Raw genomic sequence first — 12128 nt, forward strand, 5'->3', positions numbered from 1 at the left:
TCCTGTGTGTCATTTAAAGTCCTTATTTCTTTGTTGATCTTTTGCTTAGATGATTTGTCCATTTCAGTAAGGGCAGTGTTAAAGTCCCCTACTATTATTGTATTATTGTCGATGTGTTTCTTTGGTTTTGTTATTAATTGGCTTATATAATTGGCTGCTCCATGTTAAGGGCCTAAATATTTACAACTGTTAGAGCTTGTTGGATAGACCTTTTAATTATTATATGGTATCCTTCCTCATCTCTTATTATAGTCTTTGATTTAAAATCTAATTTGTGTGATAAAAGGATTGCCACCCCAGCTTTCTTTTGATGTCCATTAGCATGGTAAATTCTTTTCTTCCCCCTCACTTTCAATCTGGAGGTGTCTTTGGGTCTAAAATGAGTCTCTTGCAGACAGCATATCAATGGGTCTTGTGTTTTTATGCAGTTTGATACCCTGTGTCTTCTGATTAGGGTATTGAGCCCATTTACATTCAGGGTAACTACTGAAAGATACAAATTTAGTGCCATTGTATTCCCTATAAGGTGACTGTGTGTGTGTGTGTGTACTGTATATTGTCTCTGTTCCTTTCTGTTCTATGTTACCTATAGGCTCTCTCTTTGCTTAGAGGACTCCTTTCAGCATTTTTTGTAGGGCTGGTTTGGTGATTGCAAATTATTTTAGATTCTGTTTGTCCTAGAACCTTTTTATCTCTCCTTCTATTTTCAGTGACTGCCTAGCTGGATAGTAGTATTGCATCGTATTTGCCAGGGGCCAGGCTAAGCAATCTACTCAGGTTTGCTCTCGGTAGCTTTTGTTCCCTGAAGGCTTCCCACACAGCGGTGGAGGATGAGAATGAAGATAGTGGCCTCCCAGTCTCCAGCCCTGGAGGAAACAAGAACTCAGGGCCCTGATCCTTAGTGCAACCTTAGAGAAAAGCAGTCAATCACTCCTATCTCCCTGGTCTCTGGCTGCTGTCCGTGCTCACCCAGCCTGTAACCAAGTTTTTCTATCTCTGGTGCACAGCCCCGTTTGGAATCTCCAAACCCAGCAGATTCCTGCAGCACACTCCTGTGCCACTCCTCCCAGATGAGGAAGGAAGGGGGAGGTCTTCCCAGATCTACCACTTGTGGGGTCCCTGCTTGACGAGTAGTGTCACGACTGAGCCACAGATCACAGTTTATGGCAACTCTGGGCTGAGAGCCCACTCCTCGGCTCCGTCTCTGCATCTGGCTTCCTGGCTCTGATCCCTGGGAGCTCTGCCACATTTAGGCACCGCGGTCTTTCTGTGACACTGAGGATGTGAGACCATACTTTCCCCACAAGGTTTCCATCCCCAGCTTAGCCACTAGAGTGACATCCCTCACTGGAGCAGACTTCTAAAAGTTCTACTTTTGTGCTCCACTGCTCTATCACTTGCTGGGAGCCAGCTGACTGGAGACTGCCTTCCCCGCAGTCTATCTTCCCATATAGCACCTCAGATCCACTTCTCCACATGTCCTACCTTCCAGAAAGTGGTTGCTTTTCCGTTCATAGAATTGCTGCTCTTCTTTTCTTTGATCTCCTGTTGAGTTTGTAGGTGTTCAGAATAGTTTGATAACTATCTGGTTGAAAATTGGGACCAGACGAAATTTAGGTCTCCTACTCCTCCACCATCTTGCTTGCCCTCCACTCAATGTAGGAAGGTTTTAAAAGGCCAGGAGTTGCTCTAGATTATAAAAGATTAAAGAGACATGATAACTAAATACCTTATTTTAATTGAATTCTAGATTAAAATAGAAGAGTGGTAGAAAGGACATTATTGTGAAATTAGGGAAATTTGAACGTGGACCATATATTAATGTTTTATCAATGTCAAGTTTCTTAGGTGGGATTATAGTATTGTGCTTATATAAGAGAATATTTATGTTCTTAGGAAACGCATGCTTTATGTATTTAAAGGTGAAATGCTGGGGCACCTGGGTGGCTCAGTGGGTTAAAGCCTCTGCCTTCGGCTCAGGTCATGATCCCAGGGTCCTGGGATGGAACCCCACATCAGGCTATCTGCTCAGCAGGGAGCCTGCTTCCCTTCCTCTCTCTCTTTCTCTGCCTGCCTCTCTGCCTACTTGTGATTTCTGTCTGTCAAATAAATAAAAATGAAAATTTTAAAAAAATTTTTAAAGATTTTGTTTATTTATTTGTCAGAGAGAGAGAGAGAGCAGGCACAGGCAGCCAGAGTGGCAGGCAGAGGCAGAGGGAGAAGCAGACTCCCTGCCGAGCAAGGAGCCCGATGTGGGACTCGATCCCAGGACACTGGGATCATGACCTGAGCCGAAGGCAGCTGCTTAACCAACTGAGCCACCCAGGCGTCCCTTTAAAAAAAATTTTTAAAGGTGAGATGCTATGTCTGTAGTTTACTTTCATATGGTTCAGTAAGAGAAAAGCAATGTATATGTCTGTGCAGAGAAAGACAAAAAACCTAGTACAGAAAATATAAACAGTTGATAAAGGGTGATTGGGGTGCTCATTATAATTTTGTCACTTTTGCTCTCAGTTTGACATTTTTAAGTTTGACATTTTTCAAAATTAAAAGTTGGAGAGCAAGCCAGTTACATGAAACAATATATCATTTAAGGATGTATATCCATGTGACAAAACAATATGATAAAAGAGAAAGCAAAATATATATAAAATTCAAAGTAGTGATTCCCTTGGGTGAAACAAGGAATTAAAAGGAGAGGTTCATGTAGATCACTCTGTGTTGATAATGCTCTGATTTGTGCCATGGGCTCATGAGTGCTTATTTGTTTACTGTGCTTTGTGATTACATTTGTGACACATTCTTTTGTATATATCAAATGTTCCATTAAAATGGTAAAGGAAAAAAGAGAGAGGTTGAGTTGAATTAACTGAGCTATGCAAAAGGAGGAAAAAGAAAGTTCATGACATATTAGTTCTCTGAAGAAAAACCTCAACAAGGTTGGAATGGGATAGTAGGAGGAAAACACACGTGTGATTTTGTCTGACCCAGTATTTCCAAGATGTATGGGACCAAGGAACCTCTTTCATAGAACACACCTTCAAGTGTCATTGGTCCCAAGAGTCCTTTTGGGAAATGATGCTTGAATTTTAAATGTTAGCCTGCAGATGAAAGCAAGCTTTAGTTCACAGAGATATAAATATAAATTCTATTTGTCTGCTTAAATTAATGAAAACATTTCAACCTTAGTTTTAGGAAGAGAATTAGCTTCTTTATTTTATCACCTCCACCCCACCCCACCCGGGATTTTTAACTCTGAAAGGATTTCTATTCTTTATATGGAACAGCTTGGTTATAAGAAGGTGTCTCCAAACTTTATTTTTTTTCTTCAATTGGACCACTTAACATCCAGTCTTCAACTGGAAACCCAAAATAACCTAGAGTCCTAGATGTGTACTTCTGTTCAGACAGAGCTGGTACTAGTACACTGGTGAGAACAGACTAGTTGTTGCTGCAGCAACAAACCACTCTACAGTCTTAACAAATGCTTTTCTCACTTAGTGCTAAGTGTGGTAGGTGGGCTGGCAAGAGGCTTTGCTCTATATCCTCAATCAGGGATGCCTGCTTGTTGGAATTTGTACTTTCTTCTAGTTTTACCATTTGAAACATTCTGCCTCTGCAGTCTCAGCATTAGGTTAAGCCAGAGACTAGAGAATTGCCCTGGGAAGTGGAAAGTGACCCACATCACATCTAAGCACATAACATTGGCCAGAACTAGTCATGTGGCTCTTTCTAACAGGGATCAGGGCCGGGGATGGGGTTCGGGGACTGAGATGGGACTCAGGAAATGCAGAGGAGCAAACCATCCCTGCCATAGATAATGATACTAGGACTAAACTGGAATGTGGCATCCTTGGCAGAAAGGTAATTTATGTAGGTATGTTTACATATTTATTTTCTTATTCGTAGTTGAGGTTTTATCTTTGAATTATATCTTAAGTGTTAAAAATCACATAGAAACAATGTGGTATCACTTATTTTTTGGTATTCTATGCAGATCTTTTTCCCTTCAGGTTGAATATAGTTAATTGAGATGTGGTGCATAAATTATAAAAGCAGCTAAAGGGAGAATTATTGACATAAAACTAATTTATACATGAATATTTATTTCTCTGTTCTGTGTTTTTTTAATGACAGCATGGAAACATTCCTTTTGAAGACAAGATTGCAGCAGTTAAAGTAGTAAGTTCATGTAATAGTAAGCTAAATGTTGTGTGGAAACTATTCATTGGTTAATTTATTTGTAGATCAGCTAATGCTTTGTGTATACTAAATTTATTTCAATGTATTTAGAGTAGATAAGAATAGCTAAAATGATTGAATAAATGGATGCACTGTTTTATATAATAAAATGGAAAATTTGGTCTCTCAGATTTTTTTTTAATCCAGAAAAAAAAATAATCTTGTATGTTAATTTGAAACAGTAGGTGTTCGGGATTAATACCAGTAAAAGAATATATGTGGATTTTCTGAATTTCTAGTTGCAGTGACTTCTAGGTACTGAGAATGCAGTGGGGATCAAGACAAAGATGTCCTAGACCTAATAGATTTTGCAAGTCATTGTACAAGCATTAAATGTGGAGTAAGGTGGTAAAAAGGAAAAAGTGGGACATTGGGAATGTACAAAACAAGGAATTAAAAAGTTTCTCCCTTGAGAAAGAGATGTTTTAACTGAAGCTTCAAGGATCCGTAGGAGCAAGTCAGGCTCAGTGGAAGAGTTTTATGAGCATCGTGGACAGAACAGTACGTGCAAAGTCCTGGAGAAAAAGAAGCACAAAGAGCATCCTAGGAGCTGAAGGAGAACCAAAAGGGTACTTAGTGTGAGGGGGAGAGTGGCAGGAGAACAGGCAGAATGTCTTGGTAGAGGCCAGATCCTGCGCCTCCTTAGCAGTTTTAAGGACTTTGGAATTTATTTGAGGGCCATTGAAAGTCCTTGAATATTTAAGCAAGAATGTGGCAAGATCAGATTTAGATTTTGAAAAGATTACTACAGAGAGTAATTCAGAGGAAAGCAGAAGTGGATACAAAAAATGTCATGAGACATTGGGAAAGTGAGGGGAGTGAAGGTGTTGTGGACCTGTGGTGGTGTACATCTTACCCTGTAAGACCCGTGCGTGTTTATTTTGAATAGAGGATATAAGTTTAACTTTTTCTTTTCTCATGTTTCTTTTTTTAGGATTTTCTGTGGCACCCAGAAGTTAATGGTTCTATGAAACAGTGTATCAAAGTGTGGACTGAGGTGTGTATTTGAAAATACAGGCCTTTCTGGTTTTAAGCAACCAAATTTTAAAAGCTCATGAACACGCATTGTTTTGCTCCCCCTTACTCACCTGTCCCACTCTTTTGTACTTTATGCCAACTTTTTTTTTTTTAAGATTTTATTTATATATTAGAGAAAGAGAGCACAAGCAGAGGGAGCAGCAGGCAGTGGGAGAAGCAGGCTCCCCACTGAGCAAGGAGCCTGATGTGGGACTAGACTCCAGGACCCTGGGATCATGAGCTGAGCTGAAGGCAGATGCTTAACCAGCTGAGCCACCCAGGTGTCCGTATGCCGATTTCTTAGTAGCAACTGAATTGTGCTGGATTGATCCTGTCACTTTACTGAGAGGAGGGAGTTTTGATCCAAGACTTCTGCTGCCACCACTCTGACCTTACAGCCATTATGCTTATGCCACACTTTCCAGACAGAATCTTCTGTTACTGCTGTAGCTCAGTTCATTCAAACCCAGGGCCTCTTCCCAGCATAACATACATTCTTTTGAGTGTTTTCCCACTTTCTTCTGACTCATACCCACGTTCTTTAGGAACCTATTTTTTGTTAAACAGCCTGTTTTCTTCCCTTTTGTCATTACCCTTGTGACCCAGGAGTTGAGCCTGGCGTATTTTGGCTCATAATGTTCAGAGATAAATTAGATATAAGGACAAACATGCTATTAACCTCGAAAACCCGTAAGTCCTCACAAGTCCACTCTTGACTCTCCATAGTAGTCTCCATGTAGCTCTGGGGCTGTCCTCTAATTAAACCTGTATTCTTTCCCATGCGTGTTTGCATTCAGGATGGATAAAGCAATATTCAATTTTGTTGACCTTGTTTTGCTTAATTACTTCTGCTGCAATGGTATTTTTCTTTGCTTCTTTTCACATTACATGTTTAGTACGGCAGCCACTTCATACACTGAACAAGCTTTTGTAGTCAACATTTCTAACTTTGTGTCTTTGACAAAATGTGTTTAAGTTTTCAAAAAACAAAACATACAAACAACTTCTAGAATTCAATTTTCTGATAAATTGCAGCCTCACATAATTGTATTTTGTTTTTGTTGATACATTTATTGCACAAGTATAGAATAATGTTACGTGTATATTTCAAATGATTTAAACATGTTTTATATCTGTACTGGACCTAAAGTGTAGCCATTAAAGTAGTAGAAATTCACAGTTAAATAAATATCAGCGTGGTATAATGTATAAGTCCTGCAAAATAACAGAAGACGTTTGTAATTTACTAACGTAGAGATACATTGCGTATCCAGATTTTCAGTTCTTATAATTTGCTAAAACTAGATTTTTGGAACATTAACTTCTCTTGTAAAACTCCATGTGACTATTGGGGGAAAGGAAAGATTCAGCTTATTTAGGGAGATGGCAGTGTCTTTACCTAAGATTGATTAGTTGATTGATTTCATTTGTTTAAAGAGTATGTATGCGTGCATGTATTAATGTATTTATTTTGGCAGTTTTCGTAGTAAGCTGCTAGATCCTAAGAATACAGCGATCCATATTTTTATGATTTATGTAGTATTGGTAGCTTTATACTGGGTATTATGAGTGTGGCTAGAAATTAGCCTCTTGTCTCCGCCCTCAAAGAATTTGCAGTATCTAGTAGATAGTCACTTTGTGATGAATAACAATAAGGTAATATGAAGAGTAACTACAGAATTGAGCACAAAGGACCATGAAAGCACCATGGATAGGGGCACTGAGTATGCGGGTTGGTTAGATATAGGTGATGGTTTAAGAAAGCTTTACAGAGAAGATAATATTTCCAGAAGAACTGTGGGGCCAGAAAGCTACACTTATTAACTAAAATAGGGTTATTGAAGCCTACAGGCATAAAAGCAAAGTTGAATTTAGACAACTTTACTATGATTCAACAGATATTTATTAATCACCAGCCATTATCTAGGTACTGGGCTAAAAACTGCTGATACCTTGGTTAACATAATAGAGTTCCTTTCCTCAAAGAGCTTCCAGATGAGTGGCAGATAGAGTTAATTAAGAAAGTGATGTGACAAGTACCAGAATAGGGGAAAAATAGGGTGTAGGACAATTACATAGAATAGGCACTAACTGTAAGTTTTCAAAACTTGTTTTCAGATAAAGTGATCTTCAGGGTGAGGGTCCAGGGTCTCCTGGGTGATTCAGTCAGTTAAGTGTCTGCCTTCGGTTCAATTTCGTAATCACAGGGTCCTGGGATTGTGCCCCACATCAGGCTCCCTGCTTAGGAGGGAACTTGCTTCTCCCTCTCACTATGCCTACCACTCTACTTGCTTATGTGCTCTCTCTCTCTCTCTCTCATAAATAAATAAAATCTTTAAAAGGGGGGGGTGGTGAGGGTAAGGGCCTGGTGTGATAAAGGAGGGTTGTTTCATGCATAGGAAGTAGTATATCCAAAGATACTGAAGATAGAGTGTAGCATATTCAGGGAATCTTTTTTTTTTTTTTTTTTAATTTATTTATTTGAGAGAGAGAGAGCACAAGCAGGGGAGAGAAGGAGAAGCAGGCTCCCCGGTAAGCAGGGAGCCTGGCACGTGGCTCGATCCCAGGACTCTGGGATCATGACCTGAGCCAAGGCAGGGGCCCAACTGACTGAGCCACCCAGGTGCCCCACCTATTCAGAGAACCTTACCAGCAGTTTTAATCTGGCTGGAGCTTGAATTCAAAGTGCTCCTTTTATTATGTTTGGTTTTGGCTATTAATTTCATGTACCTCCTCTGGAGTGAGAGTTGATAAGAAGTGAGGTACGCAGATATTAGTTCATGAATAATATCCTAAGCTCTCTTTGGTGTGGTATAGATTCACTTTATCCATCTATCAATTTTTGATTACTTTAAATACTTCATGGTCTATTTACTAAAAATAAGGATATTGGATTGAATTTTTCTTGAGCATAATGGAGAACCTCTGAAAGATTTAAACAAGAAAATGATGGCATATAGTGGGGCAGTTGTGGGAAAATTAGGCTCACCTGTGAAAAAACCAAAAATTTAGATTTAATACTCTAAGTGGGTGATAGTCATTAAGAAGTCTGAGCTACTCAGGTGGATTTGGGGAATCTGGGTACAGTGTGAGGTGATACTTGAAGTTACTTGAATAGAAGACATTGAATAGGCAGCGAGAGTTTAGAGACTAAAGAAGAGGGCTTATGATGGGTGATCAGAAACTTGTGAGAAGGGGCAGTAAAGGGAGTAAGAGGAAAAGCAGAAGAATAATTGTAACACACAGGGGAGGAAAGAGTTTTAAAAAGTGGACAGTCAGAAGTGTCACTTAAGGAACTAGAGGGTAGAATAAAGCTAACAGAATGTGGCAATCCATAGTTCCTTAATGGGAAGGTCAAGCCCCAAATCAGAACATGACCAATTAAGAAATAAATGAGAGATAAAAGAAATTATCATAGCAAGGGCAAAATGCTCTTCTGTGTAATCTGTTGGTTAAAGGTGTGAGGGGGGAAGGATTTGAGAAGGAGGCAGGGTTGAAGGAACAGGTTTTTGAGGATAAAGATGAGTTAGCATTTTATAGATGGGGGAATGAAAGAGACTAGAGAATGAAGACAAGATTGATGAAAGTTGGACATGGATCATTCATGGGTATAGCCCTGTGTGTAAAGAGGGGGACTATAGAAACACAGAGTAAGGAGTAGCCATGAGGAGGAATAGGGAGATATTTCTTGATTCTGTTGTCCAAGAAGATGGGCTGGTGAGGTTATAAGAATGGAGGAAAGATGGCTAGAGCACACAATCCAGATGAATTCTGTTTTTTCTAGGAAGTTTGAGAATTAAATTTTATATTAAAAGTAAGAAGGAAGGCAAGAGGGACCTGTAGAAGGGAAATAAGATTTGGGATAACCAGTGTGAGGAACGAGAAAGGGAGCCATATAGAGCTAAAGGAAAAGTTCCACTAAAATAACAGTGTAAAGTGAAGCACACTAGACTGAAATAAGAATATCTATGAAGGAAGTTTTGTTACTGTTTCTCCACTTTCATAGTCTTCTACACCAGCATGTATTACCTTTATAAAGAGACAATACCTATTGTTTTTATTTTATGGATGATTCAGATTTTTTTCTAATTAAATGTCTTGCTTATTTTTAATTGTTCCTTGTGCACATGATTATAATATCAGGTCTTTGATGTTGTGGAAAGTACACTTCAGGAGTCACAAGACCTAAGTTTTGGCTTTGTCCCTACCAGGCCTCAGCAATACCCTATAAACTTTTCTAGTCTGTATGCTTAATTTTATAAGATATGTGTTTCTTCTTCCCTATGTCACAAGTGGCAAGGATCTATATTAAAATGAGCTAATTTAAGGTAACTTAATAAATTACTAAGTACTATATAATTGGTAGTATTAGTAATACGACAATTTGTATTTGGTGAGGATTTCTACCAAATTTCTCCCTATACGGGTTTTTTTTTTTTTTTTTTTTTCACATTGTGATCTATAATAATTAGCAGTTTATTTTGTTAAATACATATTGGATTTATTTTTCTCAAAGATGACATTTCTTGTATCTTAATTAACATTTACACCATGTACCCTATAGCTTCCATGAATATTTTTTCAATTTGCTGCCATAATATTACTAGAGCTTTACTCTGTAACAGTTTACTCAGAATTCAGAGTAATATTAGGACACATTAGATTTTAGTGATGTGTTTTGTTTTTTTTTTAAGCACATCAAAGAATTAAACGTATCAGCTTCATGCCATTCTGTTAACCACATAACCATGTAAAGGCTTTAGGCATTGGATGTTGCATCTTGTTATATAACAAGAATACAGTAAGGAACTCTAGAAAATTAAAATGCATTTGGAAGAAAAAACTTAAATTTAAGGCAAAAAGTAAGTGATGTTACTTGTATTAATTCCCTTAACTGGATAGAACACTATTATAGGGGCGCCTGGGTGGCTCAGTGGGTTAAGCCGCTGCCTTCGGCTCAGGTCATGATCTCGGAGTCCTGGGATCGAGTCCCGCATCGGGCTCTCTGCTCAGCAGGGAGCCTGCTTCCTCCTGTCTCTCTGCCTGCCTCTCTGCCTGCCTCTCTGCCTGCTTGTGATCTCTGTCTGTCAAATAAATAAATAAAATCTAAAAAAAAAAAAAAAAAGAACACTGTTATAAAGATTTTCTTTCCTTAGGATTCTGTTGCAAAGCCCCATGTGATTGTAGCAGGAGCTGCCACAGTAAGTTGTTATCTATATTCTTACATAATGATTTTTCTTTCATTCTTAAGGACATGCTAAGAAAAAGTTAATTTATGTTAAATAGAATTCTTGATTGTACTTATATTTCAGTTCCCATTTCTATTATAATTAGTGAGGCTGATGAATTTTCATGAAAAAAAATGAGTGAACTTCGTAAACTTGGTGTTAAAAAGTCAATATTATTTTATACCTGAAAATACATTCTTCTTGAATGTTATACATTGTCTAATTTTATATTATCTTTTTCTAATTGCCTTCATAGAATTCATGAAATAATTTGACCAAACTTTAGTCTAATGTTGAATAAAAGTGGGAATTTTCTTAAAATAATAACTTCTGTTACAATAGAGTAAATTACAATTTTTCTATGATAAATACTGAACTAATGCTTAATTTTTACTTCTTAGTGGTCTATCAAGATTCACAATGGTAGCAATGAAGCGCTTTCCCAATATAAAATGAACATTACCTCCATAGCACCACTTTTAGAAAAACTGGCAAAGACTAGTGATGTTTATTGGGTCTTACAAGGTAAGGAATGAGTAATGAACAAATGTCATTTTGTATATATTTTGAGGCATGGATTTTTATTGTCTCATGTTTCAAGAGACAAAATTACCCTTTCGTGAGAATAAATCTTGAAGTAAGGTTTGTAAAATTAGAATAATTTGAGTTATTTGCTTTCCTTTTTGAACTTAAGGAACAGACAGACAAATATAATAAATAAAAATAAATAATAAATAAACAAAAATATCCTCCAAGGAGCCTCCACATACAAAATGGCTGTAGAGTATAACAAAGAGAATAAGTTCTCAAAGGCAAATAAGATGTTTAGCTCTGATTTCATTTCTTACAGAGTATATTTATTATAATTGGGAAATATAGAAAAAATTATTAAGTCTGTTTCATAATATTAGACTCACTGGAAATAAATGTATTTTGGAATTGTCAAAATATATTTAAATCATACCATCTAGTTTATACTTGGTAATGAAATTCTTTAAGAGAACGTTGACATTAGTTCAAGTCATTTCAGGAGTTTATTGAATGTCCATTATTTAATGTGTAGCATAATATGAAATTGCCTTTGATATTTTAGCAGTTCGACCTGCTTGTCAGAAATTCTTATGATTATTTCCAAATTGAATGTCAAGTTGAGTGGAACAACAAGGGTGGCAATAGTCTGTTCTGCAATCTATACTATTGATAGACTCATTGTTAACCTTTCTCTTACTAAAATGAGAAAAAATTATTTATGATAAGTGATAAGGACCTTGGTCCTCAATAATATTACTTCCTAATTGTGTCAACAAAGCAGTGACAGGAGAAAAAAAAAAGATTGACTGCTACTCTTAAGTAGAGAGTCTTCCCCAATCCAGTTTTAAATTTCCATTGCCCAGTAGAACTCAGCATCCCCAAATTTTAAACTCTTAAGACACGCTAGAACATAAAAATGTTTCCTGAAAACTATGTACATAAGAGAGAAAAGGGATAAAACTTCTTTAAATTTGAAGGAGCTATTGATTGATTGAAAGCATCTGAACTTTAACAACAAAATATGAAATGCAGTCAACTAACTTGCATGATCACAATTTCTACCAAGAGGGATTTTTAAAATGTGTTTTTAAAAACATGTGTTTCATGTGC

At 37.4% G+C, this 12128-nt stretch overlaps 1 protein-coding gene across 1 annotated transcript in view; it reads left to right on the forward strand.

Annotated features, from left to right (window-relative positions):
* The window catches only part of LOC111147385 (CAS1 domain containing 1), a 56020-nt gene that overhangs the window by 18742 nt on the left and 25150 nt on the right, over window positions 1-12128 (forward strand). Inside the window, exons 4-7 of the mRNA XM_022503389.1 lie at window positions 4138-4182; window positions 5177-5239; window positions 10416-10460; window positions 10889-11012. Of these exons, the coding sequence (XP_022359097.1) occupies window positions 4138-4182; window positions 5177-5239; window positions 10416-10460; window positions 10889-11012 (277 nt within the window). The remainder of the gene's footprint in view (window positions 1-4137; window positions 4183-5176; window positions 5240-10415; window positions 10461-10888; window positions 11013-12128) is intronic.

The sequence above is a fragment of the Enhydra lutris genome, unplaced genomic scaffold (assembly GCF_002288905.1).
Source record: "Enhydra lutris kenyoni isolate GAN:26980312 unplaced genomic scaffold, ASM228890v2 scaffoldscaffold16, whole genome shotgun sequence".
NCBI classification, from domain to species: Eukaryota; Metazoa; Chordata; class Mammalia; order Carnivora; family Mustelidae; genus Enhydra; species Enhydra lutris.